The sequence below is a fragment of the Siphateles boraxobius genome, unplaced genomic scaffold, assembly GCF_051911475.1.
Source record: "Siphateles boraxobius isolate OS27281-9 unplaced genomic scaffold, OSU_SipBor_1 24, whole genome shotgun sequence".
Classification (NCBI taxonomy): domain Eukaryota; kingdom Metazoa; phylum Chordata; class Actinopteri; order Cypriniformes; family Leuciscidae; genus Siphateles; species Siphateles boraxobius.
Genome location: NW_027508855.1, coordinates 3,643,770 through 3,655,172, shown reverse-complemented (window position 1 = coordinate 3,655,172; position 11,403 = coordinate 3,643,770). Strand labels below are relative to the sequence as shown.

Here is an 11,403-nt window from a genome sequence, read left to right as displayed (position 1 = left end):
GTGTGGTTGCTTGTAATATTTGAGAGAGAAAAACTCAACTGCAAATCACAAATCCAACCACTGTGTGCACCAGTGGAGTTTTGCTGGTATCTAATGGGGAAAATGTTATACTGCGCCCAAACAAAATCTTACTGAAAGCTCATTTTTTAAAGATATAAACCTCAAATTTGGAACACAACTTGTTTAGATTTATGGCTATGGTTATCTATCAGTTTTAGAGTTCAACATGTTTCATAAAATATAAATCATATATTTAATAAAAATATAAATCATTTTCATAAACTTAAACCTATAACTTTTTTTTTATTTTACTTCACCAATAATCTGCCAATGGTCTTCTTTAAAATGACGCCAGAATTAAGTATGTGCTCCCAAGCGTGACATTGTTATGACAGTTTTTTGACGCAGACATTTTTGTCCACTATGGACCTATGTGTTACTTTTTTTAATTTATGCACTAATGTTAACAAAGAGACATTCTTGTATTTTATATTTAATAAATTTTAATGTTTTTCTATTTAACAAACACAATGGAATGAAATTCATATGCTATATTATTATTTTTACTTGACAATGCATTGATTAAATAAAGAGCATGTATTGTAGTGCTAAATGATCAAGTGCTAATGCTAATTATGAAGTTAATAGCTGTAAGGGTTAAATCATACTTGTCTGAAGTCATGGCAGTGGATCTAGAAGTTTGAGTGGGCATGTTGAATAAGTGAGATCAAAACCAAAAAAAGCTGCAGAGATTTCGGCTGGTTTCACAGCACTCGTGTCATCATATCGGTATTTTAGGCATATCAGCATGAAGCTTGAGTGTTATCTGGGTTTGCACCTTGCCAATCTCATGTCCATCCCTTTTTTTATTGGTCTTTTGCTGCAGGATCGGGTCCCCAGTGCCTGTTGTAAATGCTGTAAAGGTGTTATCTGATTGCTATCCTTACTGGTAAGTTTTGCCAATACCTCTTTGATATTCTCCCTTGAGCAATTAATACATCAGATATGCATTAGCAACCTCATTAATGAACGCCTCTTAACAGACTATAATTATACCGCACTTTATTAGGAGAGAGCTCAGTGAGATGCAGAGTTGCAGACTGGTTTTTTGCACTTAGTTGATGAAAGAGATAATCACAGCAGCTGTTAAATTTACTGTTTTGGTATTTTGGTTTGGCTTAATATTTTGCTATGACAATTGTTTTCGGGTGTGGCTTAAGTGTCCTTACACTTTTGGGGACACTTTACTTATTGAATTAAAACAAGGTCAACATTTTTTGTCCATAAGGGGACATTTTCCATGCTTTCATCTACGAAACCAGAGAGTGAAAATCTAAGCACATATTGCAAATAGTGTATGGGAACACCCAGTAGAGTTTAATAGTCCTTACAGCAGGGGCTTGTTTAAATAAGGAAGTTCAACTTGAACTCTGAGTTGACTTACCCTGAGATGGTAAACTCTGAGTTTTCAGATGCAAAGGAGATGGAGGTGCAGAGGAGATGGAGATGCAGAGGAGATGGAGATGCAGAGGAGATGGAGATGGAGATGCAGAGGAGATGGATATGCAGAGGAGATGGAGATACAGAGGAGATGGAGATACAGAGGAGATGGAGATGAAGGTGCAGAGGAGATGGAGATGCAGAGGAGATGGAGATGCAGAGGAGATGGAGATGAAGGTGCAGAGGAGATGGAGAGGAGATGGAGATGCAGAGGAGATGGAGATGGAGATGGAGAGGAGATGTACATGCAGAGGAGATGGAGATGCAGAGGAGAAGTAGATGGAGATGGAGATGCAGAGGAGATGGAGATGCAAAGGAGATGGAGATACAGAGGAGATGCAGAGGAGATGGAGATGCAGAGGAGATGGAGATGGAGATGCAGAGGAGATGGAGATGAAGATGCAGAGGAGATGGAGATGAAGATGCAGAGGAGATGGAGATGCAGAGGAGATGGAGATGCAGAGGAGATGGAGATACAGAGGAGATGGAGATGAAGATGCAGAGGAGATGGAGATGAAGATGCAGAGGAGATGGAGATGCAGATGAGATGGAAATGCAGAGGAGATGCAGAGGAGATGGAGATGCAGAGGAGATGGAGATGCAGAGGAGATGTAGATGCAGAGGAGATGGAGATGCAGAGGAGATGGAGATGCAGAGGAGAAGGAGTGTAGATGGAGAGGAGATGGAGATGCAGAGGAGATGGAGATGCAGATGAGATGGAGATGAAGATGCAGAGGAGATGGAGATGGAGATGAAGATGCAGAGGAGATGGAGATGCAGAGGAGATGAAGATGCAGAGGAGATGGAGATGCAGAGGAGATGGAGATGCAGAGGAGATGAAGATGCAGAGGAGATGGAGATGCAGGGGAGATGGAGATGGAAATGCAGAGGAGATGGAGATGCAGAGGAGATGGAGATGCAGAGGAGATGGATATGCAGAGGAGATGGAGATACAGAGGAGATGGAGATGAAGGTGCAGAGGAGATGGAGAGGAGATGGAGATGCAGAGGAGATGGAGATGCAGAGGAGATGGAGATGAAGGTGCAGAGGAGATGGAGAGGAGATGGAGATGCAGAGGAGATGGAGATGGAGAGGAGATGTAGATGCAGAGGAGATGGAGATGCAGAGGAGATGGAGATGCAAAGGAGATGGAGATACAGAGGAGACGCAGAGGAGATGGAGATGCAGAGGAGATGGAGATGGAGAGGAGATGGAGATGCAGAGGAGATGGAGATGGAGATGCAGAGGAGATGGAGATGAAGATGCAGAGGAGATGGAGATGAATATGCAGAGGAGATGGAGATGAAGATGCAGAGGAGATGGAGATGCAGAGGAGATGGAGATACAGAGGAGATGGAGATGAAGATGCAGAGGAGATGGAGATGAAGATGCAGAGGAGATGGAGATGCAGATGAGATGGAAATGCAGAGGAGATGCAGAGGAGATGGAGATGCAGAGGAGATGGAGATGCAGAGGAGATGTAGATGCAGAGGAGATGGAGATGCAGAGGAGATGGAGATGCAGAGGAGATGGAGATGCAGAGGAGATGTAGATGAGAGGAGATGGAGATGCAGAGAAGATGGAGATGCAGAGGAGATGGAGATGCAGAGGAGATGGAGATGGAGATGAAGATGCAGAGGAGATGGAGATGCAGAGGAGATGGAGATGCAGAGGAGATGAAGATGCAGAGGAGATGGAGATGGAGATGGAGATGAAGATGCAGAGGAGATGGAGATGCAGAGGAGATGGAGATGCAGAGGAGATGAAGATGCAGAGGAGATGGAGATGCAGAGGAGATGAAGATGCAGAGGAGATGGAGATGCAGGGGAGATGGAGATGGAAATGCAGAGGAGATGGAGATGCAGAGGAGATGGAGATGCAGAGGAGATGGATATGCAGAGGAGATGGAGATACAGAGGAGATGGAGATGAAGGTGCAGAGGAGATGGAGAGGAGATGGAGATGCAGAGGAGATGGAGATGAAGGTGCAGAGGAGATGGAGAGGAGATGGAGATGCAGAGGAGATGGAGATGGAGAGGAGATGTAGATACAGAGGAGATGGAGATGCAGAGGAGAAGTAGATGGAGATGCAGAGGAGATGGAGATGCAAATGAGATGGAGATACAGAGGAGATGCAGAGGAGATGGAGATGCAGAGGAGATGGAGATGGAGAGGAGATGGAGATGCAGATGCAGAGGAGATGGAGATGGAGATGCAGAGGAGATGGAGATGAAGATGCAGAGGAGATGGAGATGAATATGCAGAGGAGATGGAGATGAAGATGCAGAGGAGATGGAGATGCAGAGGAGATGGAGATGCAGAGGAGATGGAGATACAGAGGAGATGGAGATGAAGATGCAAATGGAGATGGAGATGAAGATGCAGAGGAGATGGAGATTCAGATGAGATGAAAATGCAGAGGAGATGCAGAGGAGATGGAGATGCAGAGGAGATGGAGATGCAGAGGTGATGTAGATGCAGAGGAGATGGAGATGCAGAGGAGATGGAGATGCAGAGGAGATGGAGATGGAGAGGAGATGGAGATGCAGAGGAGATGTAGATGGAGAGGAGATGGAGATGCAGAGAAGATGGAGATGCAGAGGAGATGGAGATGAAGATGCAGAGGAGATGGAGATGGAGATGAAGATGCAGAGGAGATGGAGATGCAGAGGAGATGGAGATGCAGAGGAGATGAAGATGCAGAGGAGATGGAGATGGAGATGAAGATGCAGAGGAGATGGAGATGCAGAGGAGATGGAGATGCAGAGGAGATGGAGATGCAGAGGAGATTAAGATGCAGAGGAGATGGAGATGCAGGGGAGATGAGGATGGAAATGCAGAGGAGATGGAGATGCAGATGAGATGAAGATGCAGAGGAGATGGAGATGGAGATGCAGAGGAGATGGATATGCAGAGGAGATGGAGATGCAGAGGAGATGAAGATGCAGAGGAGATGGAGATGCAGAGGAGATGGATATGCAGAGGAGATGGAGATGCAGAGGAGATGAAGATGCAGAGGAGATGAAGATGCAGAGGAGATGGAGATGGAGATGCAGAGGAGATGGAGATGCAGAGGAGATGGAGATGCAGAGGAGATGGAGATGGAGAGGAGATGAAGATGCAGAGGAGATGGAGATGGAGAGGAGATGGAGATGCAGAGGAGATGCAGAGGAGATGTAGATGCAGAGGAAATGTAGATGCAGAGGAGATGTAGATGCAGAGGAGATGGAGATACAGAGGAGATGTAGATGCAGAGGAGATGTAGATGCAGAGGAGATGGAGATGCAGAGGAGATGGAGATACAGAGGAGATGGAGATGCAGAGGAGATGGAGATGCAGAGGAGATGGAGATGAAGATGCAGAGGAGATGGAGATGCAGAGGAGATGGAGATGCAGAGGAGATGAAGATGCAGAGGAGATGGAGATGCAGAGGAGATGGAGATGGAGAGGAGATGAAGATGCAGAGGAGATGGGTGATGATGGCGCAGTGGATAAGACACATGCCTTTGGTGTGAGAGACCCGGGTTCGAATGGTTCGATGGAGATGCAGAGGAGATGGAGATGCAGAGGAGATGAAGATGCAGAGGAGATGGGTGGTGATGGCGCAGTGGATAAGACACATGCCTTTGGTGTGAGAGACCAGGGTTCGAATCCACTGTGAGACACCAATGTGTCCCTGAGCAAGACACTTAACCCCTATTTGCTCCAGAGGCGTGCGACCTCTGAAATATAGCAATTGTAAGCCGCTTTGGATAAAAGCGTCAGCTAAATGAATTTTGAACTTTAAGCGTCAGCTAAATGAATAAATGGAAATGGAAATGGAAAAAAGGACATGGAGCTGCAGGGGAGATGGAGATGCAGAGGAGATGGAGATGCAGAGGAGATGGAGATGCAGAGGAGATGGAGATGCAGAGGAGATGGAGATGTAGAGGAGATGGAGATGCAGAGGAGATGGAGATACAGAGGAGATGGAGATTGAGATGCAGAGGAGATGGAGATGGAGATGAAGATGCAGAGGAGATGGAGATGGCCCTGAGCCTGAATGCTGGAAGGCCAATGGCTGAGGGAATTCCTGGAGGGAATTCATCAGAGCCAGTCACTCCCGAAGATTCAAGTGCCTTCATAAAATGTAAAGGTCTACATTTGTGTTATTGTTTATATAGGCTGTTTTTGATATTTCCATTATATTTTACTTTGGGTTGGGTTTTTTGTTGCTCCCAACAGATTCTGATGGTAATATCTGTCTTTTGGAGCCTCCTGTCCCAACAGAACCCCAGACAGTTGTAAGTAGCCTACTCAATACACCAGAAATTATGACAAATAGTATTATAAAATGTGCTCAACCAAATGCTCATCTTCACAGGACGATGGGGATGAAGAAACCGTTTCTGCTACCACAGAGAGGCCTACAGAGGAAATCTTAATATAATGTGTCTACACATCAAACAATCTACACATTCACATTTCTTCACATTATTTATGTGGAGTAGCCTATAGAATCTAAGTTTATATCTAAGTATAAACTGATATTCTTATCTCTCCCCCGTCCCCAGAGTGTGGAAGAACAGCAGGAGGAAGGTCCATCAACTTCTGGTGCACAGACACAGTTCAGTGATTTTCAGTGAATGCCACAGTTTAATTCTGTAGAATTTGTTTAGAACTACATGATGTAACTCTAATCTACTGTATTTTCAGTTGCCAGTTAAGAAGTTATATAGACTTCATCTTATTAAAAAAATTTGGGGAAAAAACAGCAATGAATAAATGTACCAAAAGAATGAATGAGGTGTTTAAACACTGTTTCCTCTTTAAAAAAGGGGATTAGACCGAAATAAACTCTGGGTTTATGGAAATAAACCTGCTCCCGACCAGGTTAGGTTCACAGAGTAAGTTACCATGGTAACTGACTCTGAGTATAAGTTACCTCTCTTTCTGAAACGGGCTTGACTTACCTTGTTTTCTCAGGTTTGACTTACCTCCCATTCTGAAACAGAAAACCCAGAGTTTCCCTCATTTCAGGGTTAACATACTCAGAGTTTTCACTTAACCTTCTTTCTGGAACATGCCCCAGGTCATTATGATTTGTTTGCACGAGAAACAACATTCTGCTTTTTCTGTTATCATTTATTATCAGTAGCATAACTGTTTGCACACTGCAAGACAACAAGCCAACAGTGTTAATTTCGTTAACGAAAACTATAACGAAAAATGTTCGTTAACGACCTTTTTTCCCCTGACTAAGACAAGACGATGAGAGACGACACCCACGTCATTAAACGATAACTGTGACTATCAACACATGCAATATCGTTGACGAAAAAAGACGAGACTGATCGGTTAAAACAAAAACAAGACTTTACCAAAACCACTTGTTTTTGTCGAATAAAGGAGAAGACAACACATTACAGACTGTGTTTGCGAGCGTTCATGCTTACGGTTGCCATATTTCAATAATTTAATCCCCAGTTAAAAATTTCTGTTTAAATAACACGTTTTCTACACGGTCTTTTCAATGGTATCTGGCAACCATGCGCGCGCGCTCTCTCTACATGCTGAAGAAGCGCGGATGATCTGAAAAAAACAGAGTTCACAGTTCAGTTCAACAAACAAAAGGGTAATGTAGGCCTACTACATTTAAAACTGTATTGTCAGTAGGCTATTATTGCTCTATTTTGCAACAAACGCCACAGCAGAACTGCAGCACACAGCAGTGATTCGTGAACGAATCTGTGGCTTTGAACGAATCGTGAGATTCAATGATCCGTTCATAAGTACAGCAACTTGCTTCGTTACTGAATGAATGAATGGCTCGATGACTCACTCATAAACTATAGACAGATTTACCGCCACCTAGTGGCCATTTAAATTTAATATTTAAAAGTATAACTTCGTTTTTACCATCATTGCATATTTATTGAACATTGTTTTATTTAAATCATTATTTATTTTATAAAGGTATTTATAAAGGTAAAAAAAAAACCCTGGAAAAATCGATTAAAGAGGGCAAATATTGTCCCTTAATGGAAAGTCTAAGTGGAAGAGGGGTTACGGCACTCTAAAAAAATGAAGAACCACTGAACTATGGAAAATGGATATGTAGAATTGCACAAATGCTACTGCTAGAGTGCAATGTCAATACAGCCTGTTACCTTTATTCAAATTTCTCATAAGCTTAATGAACTGGCCTAGAGAGAAAAATTGTTATGACATTTTTTGTCTAAAGACTAGGCTATATGCCAAAATTCGGTAACTGCAATTTGACTAAAAGTAATGACAAAGTTGACAAAAAATGCTATGACTTTTCGTCAACTAAAACTAGACTAAAACTATGAAAGACAAAATGACTAAAATGTGACTAAGACCAATAAGCATTTTCGTCTGAAGATGAAAACTAAGACTAAATCAAAAATTGCTGCAAAAATTAACACTGCAAGCCAAACTCTTAAACAGAGTTGTTTAATAATAATAATAATAATAATAATAATAATAATAATAATAATAATAATAATAATAATAATAATCTTAATTGTTGTTAAATAATAAAAGTTGTAAAAAATAATATTTTTCACTGTCATTATGCACTATATGATGAAATACGTTTTAGTATCATGAACTCCAAACTATTATCTGACAGTATTTTTTAGTTATAGGCCTATATATTTTAATACTGGCTCTCTTGCAATACGCTGGCTCTCTTGCAAAAAAACATGTTTGTCCTTTAAATCCACGCGCATGCGCTGTGAGCTTCTGTCACGCTGAAGCCGCTACATGCTTAGCTAGCTCTCATATTGCACAGCAGCACTTCACACCTTTCTGTTACTCATGCCGTGATCTTGTGACAGCGAGACAGAAGAGTCGGTCAGTATCCTTTCTATAATTAAACATAACCCCTTTAACCCTCACCACTGGATTCCACTTACACTGGGATCGTCACGGATCTTAAGTTTTTCATCTGCGCAAACAGCTCAGCAGTGTAAAAGGTCGTGAGACGTTCAAGATGGCGACTGTTTGAAGTTCGCTCTCTCTGTACGGTAATACATTGTTTTTGAGTCGCCTGGTATATGTTTAATGTGTCACATTTGTCTTCGAGTAAGTCGGGTCTTAGTAAAAAATAAATGGCGAAAGCTGTCATGGACGTGAGGTAGAGTTAAAGCACTCGCTTGCCAGCAGTGGTGATGAATGCGCTGCTGCTGTCACGTAGTAACTTAGGCTACATGGCGTTTACAATAACTACTTTGCTTTACTCGTTGAGTTTAACACTTACTGTAAGACTGAGGGTAACCGTTAAATGCCTTGGATTAATATTAGGTTTAGTATTCGTGAAGTAAAAAGTCTAATTTCCTTTATTTTGTATTCAGTCTTTATGGACACTCGCAGCTCAACTTTCTTCGCTGGAGAATCTGACAGGCTACAGTTGATTTTCATAATGGCTGCGTCTCAACACTTAAGTTAGTAAGCTGACTACCTAGACAGCATTTTTGGGCATCATGGACGAGTGGGTTTTTGAGATTACACACTCACAAAATACTACTGTTTTGTGATGGTCTCAGATGGTTATACCAGGGTGCTGAGTGAATACCATGTTCATGTAACGTTACTATGTTATTTACGTGGTGGTACTTTAAAGAATACCAATGGTACATTCCCAGACAGTATTACCATGGGACATGTCCAAAAATAAATAAAATTGTGATAAAAGCATTGATTTCAACAATAACAACAACAAAAAACCATACTAACCCCAGACATTTTAAAAAAGATTGTGTACAGTATGCATACATGCGTTGGATAAAATAATGTGTGAACCCATTATTATGGGGGTTAATATCATTTGTGTCAGATACAAGAAACAAACATTGCGATTATCTTTTTTTATCCTTTTGTTGTTAATATTCTCTAATTTGTATATCAGTGCAGTATAAGTGGTTTTCAGCAGTGTTTAATACAAACTGTGTGTGAAATGGGCAAATCATCAGAGTCTGTTTAACCTTAACCGCCTAGTTGTTGTGTGTTTTAAGAACAGCAGTCATCATGATTATGGATGTGTACACAAAGCATGGCAAGACTTTATCAGCAAAGAAGAATAGAGGGCAAAAACCGAAAGTGAATAATAGGGTCGGTCGAACACTAAGAATGAGTGTGTCCAAACAACACAGAACAACTGCAGCAAAGTGACCGCAATCCTCAATATTCACCCTGAAGACCATGATTCCACAAAATCTGACCACAGAAAACTTCACAAAGTCAACATAAATGAAAGAGCTGCAATTGCTAAAAATGTAATCTCAGACACCACAGCTAAAATGTGAAAAAGATGGTGTTATGTTCATAAAACCTCGACAGTTGGAGCGCCAAGATGATCTTTATCTGCCCTTGTCAGCTTAATCACCTGATTCCCTCGTTTATCATTTCTGAAGCAACTGGCAGATGTTCTGACATTGAACTGGAGACTATTCAAAAGTTATATTGATCTATTTTAATAAAGATTTCTGTTTCAAACTAATGCTGTTTTTTTAAACTTTCTATTCATCAAATAATCCTGAAAATAAAATGCATCACATATTCCACAAAAAAATGATGCAGTACAACTGTTTTCAAATATCAATAATAATCAGAAATGTTTCATGATGCTGAAAATTCAGCTTTGCCATCACAGGAATAAATTACATTTAACGATATATTCACATAGAAAACAGCTATTTTAAATTGTAAAAATATTTAACAATATTAATGTTTTTACTGTATTTTTGAACAAATAAATCCAGTCTTGCTGAGCATAAGAGATTTATTTCAAAAAGATCAAAAATCTTACCAATCCCAAACTTTTGAACACACATACATGTATTATGTGTGTATGTACAGGATATGTATATATACACACGTAGATTAAGTAGCATGTTTGTCGTCATTAAAATTATTGTCATTTATGTTTTTAATAGTGATTGTGTTTTGCCAATTTTTGTCTCTAGTTCATGCATAGACACCCCATGCTGACACCACAGGGCATCAGTTTATGCTGTGACAAAGGCATCAGTCCTGCCCACTGTCCTGCACAGCTATGGCCAAAGACCAGCCAAATGTGTTTGACCTTGTCCCTCTTCTGGGGTCCTCTGACCTGCAGGAGCTGGAGCAGGTCAAAAACCTGCTACAGGATTCTCTCAGCGCAGGTTAGTCATGTCTTGTGCTTACAGCATTACTCGGGTACATTGGTCAAATTGAGAAAATTGTATCACTACACCTGTTCAACTCCTGTTTGAATTTCACTACTTTTCATGTTTGTAATTAGTTGTCAGTATCAGTGGATACATGCATACATACATACATATATATATATATATGTATATAAATCTTTTTTTTTTTTTTTTACAATTTGATCGGTAGAAAAAGGGACCATGTTGCTGAATAGCCTCGTGGACTATTTCCTGGATACAAGCTCATCTCAAGCTTTGGACATCCTGTCTTCTGTCAGGGAGCCCCATGATAAGGTGAGGGAAAATAGCCACCATCTTCAGTTTTCTTTCGTATACAGTATACACATTAATGAATACTGTTTGATGTCATCATGGATTACAGAATATCAGCGATAGATGAATAACAGCCTTATCTGGATACATTTCTCTGTAGTATCTTTTAGATAAGATGAATGAATGCATGGGCAAACAGAGCTGCCGTCTGTCCACTATCACTCTCCTTGGGCATGTTGTTCGCAAGCAGCCACCATGGATCCACAAGATCGCACGCTTCCCTCTTCTTGCCTCGCTGCTCAAATGCCTCAAGGTACCAAACTAAAGGCCAGTCAAATGTAATGGGGGTTACAAATGGGTTGTTCTGACCTGAGATTATTTAAGGAATGGAATACAACAGTAGAAAATGTCTTGAAGGGATATTTCGCCCCAAAGATGAA

General features: G+C 41.1%; 1 protein-coding gene across 6 annotated transcripts in view; it reads left to right on the top strand.

The window, feature by feature from the left end:
* The first annotated feature begins 8,227 nt into the window (after positions 1–8,227).
* Positions 8,228–11,403, top strand: part of tsc1a (TSC complex subunit 1a) — a 26,441-nt gene continuing 23,265 nt past the window's right edge. For 2 of the 6 annotated variants that reach the window (XM_077240774.1, XM_077240771.1), the window contains exons 1-4: positions 8,228–8,357; positions 10,469–10,666; positions 10,881–10,984; positions 11,124–11,276. In XM_077240774.1, coding sequence (XP_077096889.1) covers positions 10,558–10,666; positions 10,881–10,984; positions 11,124–11,276 — 366 coding nt within the window. In that variant the 5' untranslated portion in view covers positions 8,228–8,357; positions 10,469–10,557. Of the gene's footprint in view, positions 8,531–10,468; positions 10,667–10,880; positions 10,985–11,123; positions 11,277–11,403 lie in introns of all 6 variants that reach the window. The other 4 variants (XM_077240776.1, XM_077240773.1, XM_077240772.1 and 1 more) reach the window with 3 other exon arrangements.